Below are 13,969 nucleotides of genomic sequence, written 5' to 3'. Positions count from 1 at the left end.
GGAATGCTAATTTTTAGTCACAATGGAATAAAGGGCTTTAAAACAAAAGGGGTGAAAAAGGGAGTGAGCTCAATTATTAATGCACAGAGTTAACAAGATCTAATAGCTTGGCTGGGAAATGGCTTTCTGAAGGTATAAATATTTCATAAGGCTCCCTGGCAAAGTTGTTTTTTCTTTTTTAAACACATCTGCATAATGCATCAGGCTGGGACTGGAGATGCAGATGGCTAAGCAGCAGGGGAGGGGGACCGAAGTGCAACAGCAGACAGGGAAAAGGGAGCAGGAAGGAGAGTCCACTTCACACATTACAGCCTGGGTAAAATCAGCTGATTTTAAACCGCACCAAACAACCTCCAGCCTGATGTGTTCAGAACGTAAACACAAACTCTGTCACCTGGTTTGACATCTACCACCTAGGAGCTAGCAGGTGGCAAAAACATTCTTCCAGCAATTTTAAATAGCATCATTTCTGACAGCTTGTACCTGCTTGTATTAAAAAATGAATGTTCAAAATAGCGACTCCCACCACCTACGTTGTCACTAATTGGAAAATGAAGACATAAAAAGGGTCATTTAGAATTATCTCACAATATTTAGCTACAGATGGACTGAGGCCTGAAAAAATATGTATATATATTGTATTTTTAAATTAAATGACAAAATGAGGATTGAAACAATATTTTCATATATTGTGTACATGGTTCTACTCTTCAATGAACAACAATAGACCAAACAGTCTATAAGTAAATAAGAACAAAATATTTAGGAAATGAGGGTGTGGGGAGGCAGAAATGCTCCAAAGTGCCTCGAGCTCAAGCATTTAAAGCTCATAAAACAGCAATCAAACGAGAGTTAGAAATCTTGCATATGTAAAAGAAGCTGATCCGAGTGGCGGCGCTACAAAATAGCGCGGTACCATTCAGAATATCTCTGCTCCTATTTAGTGAAGGTCTTTAAATCAGAGGCTGGAATGCCAGGAATGTGAGACGGTACCTGAGATGCCAGCCTCCTCATGGCCTCTTCCTGACGCCGCCTCATCTCAGGGGTTCCAGGACAGCTGCCTCCTCCCAGGGTGCCATGCGTGGGCTGTGGCTGGGTGAGAGGGAGGCCCTCTCCATCTGCACACAAAGCAACAGAACATTCTCTGGGGCAGCTCTCACACGTGTCGCCACCGCACACCGTCCAAGCGAGCGGATGCCTACGTTTGGGGGAGGCCTGGGGGCTGTCGGAGGCGATCTGCCGCATGCGGGTGCCGTGGCAGCTCAGCGCCACCAGGCGGGAGATGATGGCGGTCTTCCCGAAGCCGATGTTGCCCACCACGACCACGCCGCGGTTGGTGCTGCAGTTGGGGCTGTTGAGGTGGGCGTCGACCTCCTGGAAGAGCCACTCGCGGCCGGTGAAGACGGAGTCCATGGTGATGCTGGGCACCTCGAACAGTAGAGGCTTGAGGGCGATGTCTTGAGGCCGATACGGTGCAAAGCGCACTGCCGGGACCAGCACGTTAGAGAGCGTTAGTGGTGTTACAGGGAAACAAATGCAGAACACAACAGAATCATTTTCATACATAATCATGTTCAATGATGTAAAGGAGTGATGAATATTTCGCCAATTCTCTGCACTTCAAAATATTCACTGGTTTTTCTTTGGATCCCTCTCCACTCTGATTGCTAGAATATCATTTACAACAAAGCAATCAAATGTTAAAGTTGCCTTGAGCTCATTTCGGAGCAGAAGAAATTAACAGAGAGTCAAGGGAGTGACTAGTTTAACAGCCAGGGCCACTGTTGAGTTTACTCATTAGGGGAAGTCGTCAAACCTACGTCCTCCAGAGGTTGGGCTTCTTTTTACCAGAACATGTGGACCACTGAGCACTAATGAGGGTGAAATGAACCTGGGCTGAACTTCTGAAGCTGTGTGATCCACTATAAAACCTATTCTGCTGCTCCTGGGTGTCGTCTCCTGGGTGGTTGTCTTTGATGAGTGAATAAGTACATGCTTGGTTTTACGTGCTGCGTCACTTCTTTAAATGTTATATCAGCATCTGGTAATTGCGCCTGATTTGCAATGTGAGTTGCATAATATAAACGCTTGGCTGGCAGCTCTGTGTGCTTGACTAGAACGCTTTGCCTTGTAATGCACCAGCCAGAAAGCAGGGCAGCTGTGAGCCGAACATGCCGTCTGATGCAACCAATGGAAAATAAAGTAACTTACGTGACTGGGATTGCCAGGCATGGGTGTTATTAGCAGAAGCTGAGACGAACAGCAAGCATAAAACAGAGAGAGAGAGAAAGGAAGGAAGAATGAAGGCAGAGAGTAATGAGAGAGGGGAGAAAGAAAAGGCAGTGAGGGCAGGAATGGGAACCGGCAGCAGTGTGCAGTCAGAGCACAGGGCAAAGTGTAGCTCAATGCAAAAACACAGGAAGCAGCAAGAGCATCAGCACATCACCATGTCAAAAATATGGGGAACCACCAGACCGAGGTCGATTACTAATTGAAATCCTTTGAATTACATTGAGCGGATTCCTCAGCGTGTCTGGAGGGAAGGTTGGAGCAGGTTTGCACTTTGGGGAGACTCTAATTGGTTCCATTGTGCTGGGTGAGATCAATCAATCCCCATAAAAGTAATTTAATCCACTTCTAGTAGTAATTTCACCCCAGGATGAGAGACTCCAACCTCAACTCCACTGACGGCTCTCTGTGTGTGTGTGTGTGTGTGTGTGTGTGTGTGTGTGTGTGTGTGTGTGTGTGTGTGTGTGTGTGTGTGTGTGTGTGTGTGTGCGTGTGTGCGCGCGCTTTATAGGCTGCTGGAGCTAACCACACCTTACCATAAAGTAATCAACCTCAGCAGCAGATAAATCCCAAATTTGGAGTTATTACAGAAAAACCTTAAGCAAACCGTAAAATGGATTTTCACCCAAGTCTTTCTTTCTGTGGCTTCACTGAGGTTAAATTTGATCAGTCTCTTGAAGTCTGCAGCGAGAAATAGCTGCTGGTCAGATGAAAGCCAGTGCAGTAGTTCATTTCACACTCTGCAGCATACTAGCAATAAGCACACAGTGACTCACAACTGTAGGAAATATGTATCAAGCGTTAGTCTGGAGCGATAGGAGAGCAGAATTTCCATGTGTCAGCACAAACGTATTTACTGTGCGAGGGTGCAGAACTCCAAAATGATGATATCAAGGGACAGGGAGGAAGTATGTGCTGCATGAGAGCTGCATGTGTTCTGTAAATGACTCCAGTGTCCTGATTAAGAGTGGCTTTAGAACATAATGAGCTGATATTGCTCTTAATGTATTCTTTGACCACAAAGAACCAGAGAGTGCTGCTGCAAGCTCGACTCCCTTCCAGGAAAACTAATTATAATCCCAAAATGAAAAGAAATGATCACCGACTTATACAATCAGCCAAAGGTACAGAGGGATGTGAGTGGGTGAAAAGCTTTGCATTGTGTTGCACTGTGGTTTGTGCACCAACAAACACGTGAACGCACACATACAGAGAGCAGCCGACAACGTCATTGCCTCTGTAATTCCCAGACTGATGTAATATTCCTCCGATGGGTCGACACCTTGTGATAAAAAGAACATGATGCAACGCGGGTGATGGGAAATGCAAAAAGTACCCAGTAACGCTGCACACGACGGCCCAGTGAAGTAGAAGGCTAAATACCCACAGCTACTCTGTTTTAAGTGGCGCTAATCCAATTATCTGGGGGTGACTAAATGCCAAACGTGCCAGTAAAGCTCCTTCCGTCCTTGAGGCTTTACTAAACACACCCTCGCACCAATGGCCAGGGATGATTACTCCACTTTGTGCTCGTTGTGTAGCCACAACTGCGCCGCCGTGTCCGGTAAAAAAGCTCGGTGGCCATGTTGCGCACGAGGGCCAAGGGACCTGCTTTCCAGGACGGTGAAAGCAAACGTGTGTGTGAAGGATGGATGGATGGCAGTTGCTCATAATCCTGCCCATAACACTCCCCCTCAGGCGACGCTGAGCAGGGTATCACTACACCTCCCCTCCTCTAGCACCAGCCCGCCACGGCCAGACGGAGTGAGAGTCTCAGACGTTTCAATTATTCACCAGGTGAGGATGACTCACGGTGGCTGAGCAGTGTTGAGGAGGAGGAAGACGAGGAGAAGCAGAGAAGGACAGGATGGGAAGTGGGAAAGGGGGAGGAGAAGAGGAGGAGGAGAGTCGGCACAAAGGTAGAGGACGAGAGGAAATGACGAGGGAGGAGGAGGGATTGCTGTGCTTCCTGCGTGGGCCTGGGTGACGGTTCATCTCAGGTCAGGTGAAAGATTTCTCACTCAGTGTGTAATCTGTGCAAGGCTCGCTCGCTCGCTCTCTCTCGCTCTGCTGTCTGGTTTTTCAGACACTGAGTTAAAATTCCAGTCATTTGTGGAGCCACTGCTGGCATATGAAACAACTTCTTACATAATTGCTGTTAAAAAAATTAATATTATGTAATGTGCACAACAGGCAACATAATAAAGTGAAAGTGCCTATGGCTAAAGCGTTTGCTTAGGAAATGCATAATCTTCCCCGTGGCTACAAACTGTCATTTAGCACAAATAATCTCATCTGCTTCTGTGTGATTTACTGACTTAATTCATGTCTTGCAGCCAAACAATAAAGAAAAAAATATGTTGATATTATATAAGAAGCAATAAAGATCTCTGTTACAGACCTAGATATTCCATCTGTTATAACTATCAGATCTGCATCACTGGGGACAGATTACAGCACAAAGTGACCAAGAGACGTAGAGAAGTATTTATCTGAAAGTCATTGTTAGCTATTATGTTCTCACACCGTCTTCTTAATGTTATCTGACTCTCTCAACAGCAATAGGGGCATCTGTTTATAGTAAAGACAGGTTTACTGCTGTAACATATTTAACATAAACCTGGAGTGTCCTTAAATAACTTACAGTAGATAATAAACTACAACCACAACAGGTTTCTGCTAATTTTGTTTTAACTCGAACTAACATCAGATAAACAAACCCATGACTAATGACCTTTGGTTTGGACAGACTAGGCTGTGGTTCCTCTGCCACCATATAACATGAGGCCTGTTCACTGTGGGAGAGCAGAGGTCGAAAGGCAACGAAGGAGGCACAGACGATGGGGGAACAGAATGACAAAGACAGAGAGAGGGGAGAGTGGAGATAAACGAGGAGGGAAGAGCGCATGCAGTGTACAGTTATGTGAGAGAGTTTGCAGTGAATAGATAAGGTGGGTGGTAAATCTTAGAGGTAGGCAGGCAGGAGCACAAGAAGGTCCATTACAGTCTGACTCACTCTCCTGGAAGCAGCAGCGCAGCTCGGGCCCCTGGCGGCCGCCATCAAAAGAAGCTTCCACGAAACCAACTGGATGCAGAGCTGCATGTGCCAGCTGGTGACCACCTGACCAGCACGCAGCCAGCAGTCCATCTGTACGTCTGCACGTCTGCATCCAGCGGCCTCTCGCCACAAACAACCAGCAGGAGTGATAAACTAAGACATTAAATAACAGCAGGCGATGTAATAACTAATATAAGTATTAACTGCATTAGGTAATTTGCAGTCATTCTATGTATCTATTCATCCATCTGTGCGTTTTTTCGAATGTGTTTCTTCAGTTGGCTGTTATCTGCTTGTTATCACTTACAAGTGGAAATGTCCTCGCTGAAAATTGCATTATGCAACATCCTGTGTCAATCTGGACTATTTGGTGCATCAGTGAAGTGCATCCTCTGGGGAGAAGGAAAACCCATTTTCCTAATCAATGGAATGGAGTTGGATATATTGTGCAGTGGTAGGAAGGTCCATGGAGGATCCGTTACAGGGCAGGGTGCTCTCTCTGGAGATATCGAACATGTTCCAAAGGTAATCCTGCTGGAAAAACAACTATTCTTTAAGATGCTTGCCTCCATGTCCGGTGTTCCTCTGCCTCTCCGGGTAAAACCACAGGAGCGGCGCACTTAGGGAGGCTCTGACACTGATCCAAGGAGGCAGAAAGCATGCTAGGACGCAGTCAGCTGGCTTGTAAACACACTTGGCTGCCCTTAGAGGAGCCCGGCTGAAACAAGTGGCTCTGGCAGTAACAGCAAAGCTCTGAAAGGAACCACCATCGTCTACCTTCCTTCTGTCTTTTATGTCTTTCCCCGTGTCCATCTTCATCACTCTTCCCACTGTTCTGTCTTCCTAATACTTCCTCACTCTGCCTGTCTCTGCAGCTAGGGGCCCTTGGGCAGTGGAATCACATCACAGCTCAGCTGAGAGCACTCTCAGCTAAGTGGGGTCTTAACAGGTGTTTAAAACACATGGACGCATATTTGTGTTCGCTTGGATGGCAGAGGACTGCCATTAAGGTGCTCATTACTGGATAAGTGACAGAGGAAGAAGGGAGAGGGGACACATAATGTTGTGACATAAGGCCATTTGGCAAGGAGGCTAAAGAGATTTGCTTGATCACGGAGACGCTGGCTGTGTGCGAGGCTTGAACAGTGTGCACTGAAGCACATGCTGCCTGTGAATGTTAAGCACTGAGACAAATTTTAGCTTAGAGGTGACACAACCTGACAAAACGCTGGGTGAGTCGCTGTAGTTCCACACACAGAGAGACAGCACACAACAGCTGACAACCTCTCATGTCCACTATGAACATCTCAGAGCTGCATCACTAGGCTGATATGGGTGGACATACAGACATATATATATAAAACCAGAACAGCATCTTGTTGGCAGCCGACTGGTTCACACAGTCTAATCACTGCTCATCCCACAACAAAGCAGGAGTTTTAATATCTAGGTAATTGGTTGCAGCACCTTTCACCTGTGAGCGCCCACATAAAGCTGAATTAATGACTCGACTGTGCAGACATTTGGTATTTATGCTAATGCCGGTGACACAGAGACATGTCTGTCACATGTGCAGCCCACAGACAGACAGCTCAGTGGAGGCAGCACCGAACCGACTCACCGGCACTGGCCGGCTCTTTACTGAACACGGGGCGTAAAGGAGGACGGTGCGTGAGTTCCCTCTGTCGTTGTTCGGCTCAGTGTGCGTGTGCGGCGCTTGCTCACCTCGCAGGTCCTGCCCGGAGCGACCCGGCCCGCAGGTGGTGCTCTGTCTGGGCATGCGCAGCGAGGTGCGTAGCGGGGCGTGCCGCTGCTCATCCAGGTACGCCAAGTCCTCCAGGTGGGCCGAACTAGTGGCTGCGTGCGTGTGATGCAGAGAGAGGTGGAGAAAAACACAAAGGGATGAATACATGTATGTGAGCTTGGGAGAGTCGCATAGTAAACAAGCCCTCGACACACGAGCACATGAGAAGGTGGCAGAGGTTGGTGCCAGTGTCCTGAGGCCATTGTCAGCCTCCCGCTCCCTACTTGTCAACTCCTACAGGAAAGAGCAACGCAGCCCTACATGGCCCTATCCTGAAACGCTCCCCTCTCAGTGTCTGTCACGCGGCACGGAGGCAGATGCCATCCGGCCCCTCTCAGGATTAATTAGCTCAGCAGACAAATGTCTTATTCATGGAGTGAGTGCAGTCTGACGCTGGCTGCTGATTGTTCACACACCACGCTGCGTCTTCAGAGCCAGTGCTCGGAACCGTGAATGTTAAATGAGATCAGACGCCACAAGTGTGAGTAAACAATGGACCTGAATTTCCATTGCACCTGAAACTAGCGGCATCGCGCCTCAAAGCTAGAGAAAGGGGCCTTCTCTGCGTCACTATACCTGAAACACTCCTTAGATCCCAAAGACAAATTACCCTCCGCGTTCCTCCAGTTAGTCCGAATACTGCTGATGACCCACCACCACCAGCACCTCAACACTGATCCTGTTCTCTGTCTGAGGTCTGTGCTGATGGAGCTAAGCTCACAGCAGAAGTGGGTATGTGTGTAGTAACTGCCTGCGTCACCCCAGCAGTTTCACCAAATGAAACACATGGGTTTCCCAAAATGGAGGGAAAATGGCAGCTGAGAATGCTGAAGGCTCAGCCCTGATGGGAATGGGGGGTGCTGGCCGTCCAACTGGGCTAAAAGCAGAGACAGTGGAGGCTTTAATCCGCTGCTAAACCAAGGAACAATGACTCAGGGCTACTGGGCCCAAAAGTCGTTTTTTTTCTTTCAACCCGTTTGAATGTGAGGAGTCAAATCTGTGTGCTCATCATCTCTATCTGCAATGCAGCAGGGTGCTGGGGATCACATTCACAGTTCCTGTGCCAATGCGCTAAGACTGCACGCACAGTGAAAAGAAGTAAAGAGGAAAGACAAACTGTACGGGAGAGCGAGAGAGCATGAACCGAGTATGAAAAGGGAAAGAGTCTGACTGTGCAGAGGGAGCTTTGCTGCCACCTCAGATACTTCCTGTTTTAGGGAGTGCCTGACAGCGTGGACGCATGCGTACACACACACACACACACACACACACACACACACACACACACACACACACACACACACACACACACACACACACACACACACACACACACACACACACACACACACACACACACACACACACACACACACACACACACACACACACACACACACACACACACACACACACACACACACGCTGGGCTGCTGTCCAGAGCCAGTCACAGTATCAGCCGGGAGCTGACGAGTCATCTCAGATCGGAGGTGGCTGCTGGCGCTCGACGCCTCGATTCTCCTCTCATCTCCCCGGGAGATTACTCAGATGATAAGGAAGGTGCTGGTATTTAAGCAACAATTTGTCCGGGTATTACCAAGCACATACAGGGGTGGAACCAAAGACCAAAAGAGAAGCAGGAAATGATGGTATAAAAGTAAATCAATGACACTTGTCTGCCCTCTAAATTGAAAAACGTTATCTCGGATGAGCTGTTACACTAATTTAGTGAATTTAGAGACTATAAAGTGAGTTCAATGACTCTCAGAGTGACTTTGTTCCGCTTTAGTTTTTGTGTAAATGGAGATTTTAAGGACCCTGGGCAGTTCCACTGTACAAGCAGGTGCATAGGTACAGATCCTCCAACATGGATTAGGAAGTTTTTAGCCTTCTACTTCACTGGGCAGGCTGCTGAACTACTCACACGTCTGCTGCGTGTTGTTCACTGAGTTTAGATTTTAAATCAGCAGGTTGCCAGGTTGGTCATGTGTCCAAATCACCAGCGCTATGAAGACCACTCTATGTAGGCAGGGAGAAAATAAAAACTCAGCCTCGACTTATTCCTTCCTCCATATCCATCCTCAGCTCTACCAACGCACTGCCTTCATTAGGTAATAGAGGAGCCCCCCCCCACGCACGCCTTCCTCCCCAGTCGCCTTCTGCTCTTGCTCCCTATCTCTCCTCTGCTCTCTTCACACATCAAAGAGAGTCTGTCTGTCACTCTGGGGGATAGAAATGGTTAATGCCTGGGGCTTTGATGTTCCACTGCTGTGTGAGCCCAGCCAATCCTCAGCCTGTGCTTGCCTCCCATCCGTACATCATCTAATAATTCTTTGTGGAGGAGCAGGAGAGAGAAAGAGAGAGAGATTACGAAACACTTTTTCACTCCTCTTCCACATGTATCCATCATCTTCTCCTCAATATGGAATTCCTGTTCCTCTAATTCAAATACAGTCAGAGAAATCACGTCCTTTATCTCCCACCACTCCCTCGCCCTTATTTATTTATTTTTGCATCATCCACAGCTCGTAGCATGCCTTTGGAGCTGTCTCCAGCTTACTCGGCCCGCTTTGAAGGTCCGGGGTGTTGGGGGGGTGGAGATGAGACTGAGGATGAATCTCCACGCCTGGCACCGTCGCTGTGCTGCCAGACAGCACTGTCAAACAGCAGAACATGACCAGCATAAAGAGAGGGTCACCGCTGCAGAGACGAGCCTTGTCAGGCATATTACAGTGTTCAGTGAAATATATACAGTGACTGCGTGTCTGCAGCATGTGCACACACACTTTTTTTCCAAGTGCATAACAGAGCTCATCGACTGTAACTGCCTCTCTGATGATGACAACAAAAACATCATCAAGCCCATTAGGACCAGCTCTGCGGTATGAAACTCGTGCTCTTGACAGATTTACTGTTACTTTAGGGACTATTTGTGAGGACACTGTGGCCTCCAATAGGAAACGCACATCAATGAAAACCTCTGTCAGCAATACAAACGCCAGTTTTCCTGTCTGATACTCTCCCAAATGCAGTCTGTTCTGCTGCAGGAGCTACTTTCCCGCCCTCTATTACATTCTGCTCGGTGGTTTCAGTCCACACCAGAGGGCTGTGACAGTTTAACAAAACAGCACGGCACGTTAGCAGCCGTCCAGGATTTCAGCACAACTCCATGCGATTTGAAAACAGGGTGTCTCCCTGGAAATGTTGTATTAAATTATCTTAAACCACAGCTGAGCTCCTTTAAAAAGCAGATTCAGATTTGAGGAGGTTTACATCCTATCCAAGAAAAGGGAGAATGATGGTCTGGCACTTTAAAATAATAACAGATATAATTACAGATGAAATATTTATCCCTGAGCCACAATTTACAACAATATGTGATATCCATGGCATAGATTTAACTGGTCAAATGCTGCTAGTAGCCAAAAAGAACACAGAACAGGAAAAACTGGTAAAATAGTCTGTTCAAAGAAACCAGGTGGTCTAAAAGCTTTCTGCCACAATAATATAACAGATTTCATTACATTATTAATGATGCTGGAATATTTCTTTCAATACTGTTGATCACAGCAGTCACAAAGGAAGGAATCACATTTCATCCAGGAAGAAAACAGGCAGGGACAGAAAGCTGGAAAGGAGCAGAGAGGGAGAACTAGAGGAGTCAGGAATGGATGCAGTATAACACAACCCTACAGTACCTCAGCTTAGCGGCTAGCTGTAAACCACATGCTCACACACCTGTAAATAACCTCATCTCTGGCTCCTTTCCTACGTACAGAGGACAGGGAGGGGACGAGGAGGGGACTCACCAGCCACAGAGTTAGGACGGGGCATGAGGTACAGAGGGATGGAGTGGGCGGAGTGGGAGGACATGCTGTCCAGGTTGCGCTCAGGGATTTTGTTGAGGCTGTAGGTAGAGGCAGTCATGTTTTCATCCACCCTGTACAGGAACGAGTCCATGCCTGATTTCTGGGACTGCCACAGTTTCAGGTTTCCCCGGGATCCCTCACCGTATTTGCCGCCTCGCTCCATGTTCTCTGAGTAGCTGGTCAGAGTAGCTGCAAAAAATGAAACCATAAATAAAAAAAGATGTATTATTATTTTTTTCTGCTATGGTATGAGTGTGTACATCTGGATCACTGAGGAGTTGGGTTATTCTTTTTAGTTTCCGTTTGACTGTCCTCCCTTCACCTCACCCAACCTGTCTGTTTTCACACTTATTTGCTGATATGTTGAACTGATCCGTGGTGTGTTGATGTAATGCTTTCCTCATCAGACTGCAGGTGTTCACCATTGTTCCAGGAAACAATAGCAGCCCTTGTTTTGACATATGCAGAGGGGTTGACATCAGTAAGCACGTCTCTTCCGTTTTCTTGCTAACAATGACTTGACTCATGTCAACATGACTTATGCACCTGTATTGGTTTTCAGGTTTCATGTACGGACTGGTTCTAACTGTGCATGAAAAACATCACAGTTTGACTGAAGACAAATTACACAGGTGCTTCTTGGTCTGCACAGATTCAGATTTGCTTTGAGGAGAAGTTCGAGGAGAATCAATCCTAGACTGATCCACCAGTGGGGACGGCTCTGTCTATGAATCACTTAAATGATTCCGTATGAAGCTTCAGGTGTGTTCCTACGAAATGTCACAGGCTTTGACAGTATCTGTCACAAATCCAAGAGAAGCTGCCTGTCTGTGGTAAGGTCAGTCCCTTTTGCATCGTTTTATTGAATGACTGGCTCTACGTGGTGGTTGTGTAAGCCGGGCATCCTGGCCCGTCATTCCCTTCCAGACGAGGCTCAGGGAGTCTCGCAGGACTAGTCAGCGGCATCGGAGCCTCAACATTATTGCCTGGCACCAGGAGGAACACAAGGACCGCCGCACCAGCAGGCCTGTGCACCCTCACTGGCCCACCACCAAATCCGTCACGCTGATGTTTCACCACAGCATCTTCAGACTCCTTCGCGCTTATCGTATGTGCTCAGAGAGAATTTGCTCTCATCTGTGAAGAGAACCGGAGCCAGTGGTGGACCTGCCAATTCTGGTGGTGAGCTGCACGGCGCCGGGCTGTGAGCACAGGTTCTATTAGAGGGCTGTCAGGCCATCATGTCACCCTCATGGAGCTTCTGACTATGCCCATTACAGGCCTGCTCAAGATTTCTATGGCTCAGACACAAAACCTGAGAACAATCAGCCATAGAACAGCAATTTCTGTCCTTGTTCTTCAGGAGTTATAATGAAAACCTCTGGTGACATGGTTTTTCTTGACTGTTCAGATGATTCTCACCGATAATCCCGCTGTCTCTGCTCTCCAGTGTTGACGTGGGGCTGGTGACAGAACCATAGGCGCAGTCCTTGTTGCCAGCCTGTCCGGGCATGGCAGGAGGGAGGGTGGAGCAGGGGCTCCCTGCAGGGGGAGAGGCAGTGCTGCTGGTCAGGGTGGAGCACGGGCTGATCCTCTGGTTCTGGCCCTGGTGGAGACGCACATACAGGCATGTTCAGAAGCTTTGTTCGGTTCGGTGCTTGAACTTGAAGGTGAGTCATTTTATCCATGGCAAATGTCACATCAATACTGAGGTTTTCAAAACCACATGTAGTCAGTCCTTCTTAGAGTTGTCTTGCTCACACGCACACATAATAACCAATACAATCTGTATTATAATCCTCTCAGATTAACAACAGTACAAAGCAGAGAAAGTAAGCACACACACAAGACTCTTGCTGTGAAGGTTTGTAGGAACTGTCCAAGTAAGTTTGCTGCTGTCTGACTTGCTGACATTTGCATTTTTATGCATATTTTCTTTTTGATTGTCATGACTACAATTAAATTCAAAAAAGAAAACAAAAGCTAGCACTGATGTCCCATACACAATGTGTGCTGTTCCTATTCTCAGCATTGTTTTGGCACCCTGCAGTGACGGCTCAGGTTAGGAGACAGAAGACCACAGGGGACAGAACAAAAAAACATTCTGCTGCATCTAACCTGCTGACGTGAACACCCACAGATGCTCTCTCACACAAAGCGCCTACCTCCAGCATCCACTGATATGAAGGGAGGACTAACTACTAATACACACACACGCAAATCTGTCTAACTGTGCATTTGACAAGTTGAGATCATCAAGAAACTAAATCCATATGAGACACTACAAAACAAAGCTAACAACAAAGTCATGGTTTGTTGGTTCAACTACAAACTGAAGTGGATGCAATCGATATGTACATGAGGCTTGAATCAGACGCAAACACATGACAAACCTCTACACGTCTGCAGTGACACCACAGCTCAGCACCGCATCGCATCTGCTGGGATAATGAACCTGGACTCGCGCGAGTCTGACCTTAAACGCCACACGCGGATTGGATTGAACTCGGAGCATGGTGTCTATTCAGGGAGCGGGAGCATGACAGTATGAAAGGCAATTAACTGCACACTCTGTGAGTTAAGGTCACCTTGTTCCATCAGCTGGTGAGGTCTTGCACGAGCCTTTCTAGGAATTTAATCATGTCACAGGGAATATGGTGGAGAGGTGTTTCATACCAAAAAGTACATCAGTGGCCCCTCTTCCTGTTTCATCAGGATACAGTTGGCAGGATTTGCCAACTCGCTACTATTTGCAGTTTAATAACTTGATTAATGATTAATGTTAAAAGACTTTCAGCCTCGTTGGTGAATTAACACTTTTAGCTGAAGTGTGGAGCTACTGTATTACTGTAATTTGCACTGTCCATTGAAAGATAGTAAATCCCAAACAAATTAGAAGAATTACAACAAAAGACCACTCTCGTATCTGCTAATAGATGTGTCTCAAGG

The 13,969-nt window shown here is 47.2% G+C and overlaps 1 protein-coding gene across 15 annotated transcripts in view; it reads right to left on the bottom strand.

Annotated features, from left to right (window-relative positions):
* The window catches only part of tanc2b (tetratricopeptide repeat, ankyrin repeat and coiled-coil containing 2b), a 98,307-nt gene that overhangs the window by 14,283 nt on the left and 70,055 nt on the right, over nt 1-13,969 (bottom strand). For 12 of the 15 annotated variants that reach the window (XM_029133658.3, XM_029133657.3, XM_029133660.2 and 9 more), the window contains 6 exons: nt 12,443-12,626; nt 10,961-11,209; nt 7,073-7,204; nt 2,212-2,250; nt 1,203-1,484; nt 994-1,118 (listed from right to left, as the gene is read on the bottom strand). In XM_029133658.3, the coding sequence (XP_028989491.1) occupies nt 994-1,118; nt 1,203-1,484; nt 2,212-2,250; nt 7,073-7,204; nt 10,961-11,209; nt 12,443-12,626 (1,011 nt within the window). The remainder of the gene's footprint in view (nt 1-993; nt 1,119-1,202; nt 1,485-2,211; nt 2,251-7,072; nt 7,205-10,960; nt 11,210-12,442; nt 12,627-13,969) is intronic. The other 3 variants (XM_029133662.2, XM_029133663.2, XM_055504443.1) reach the window with 1 other exon arrangement.

The sequence above is a fragment of the Betta splendens genome, chromosome 19, assembly GCF_900634795.4.
Source record: "Betta splendens chromosome 19, fBetSpl5.4, whole genome shotgun sequence".
NCBI lineage: Eukaryota > Metazoa > Chordata > Actinopteri > Anabantiformes > Osphronemidae > Betta > Betta splendens.
Note: the sequence above shows the minus strand (reverse complement) of the source record. Positions and strands in the feature narration are given on the sequence as shown.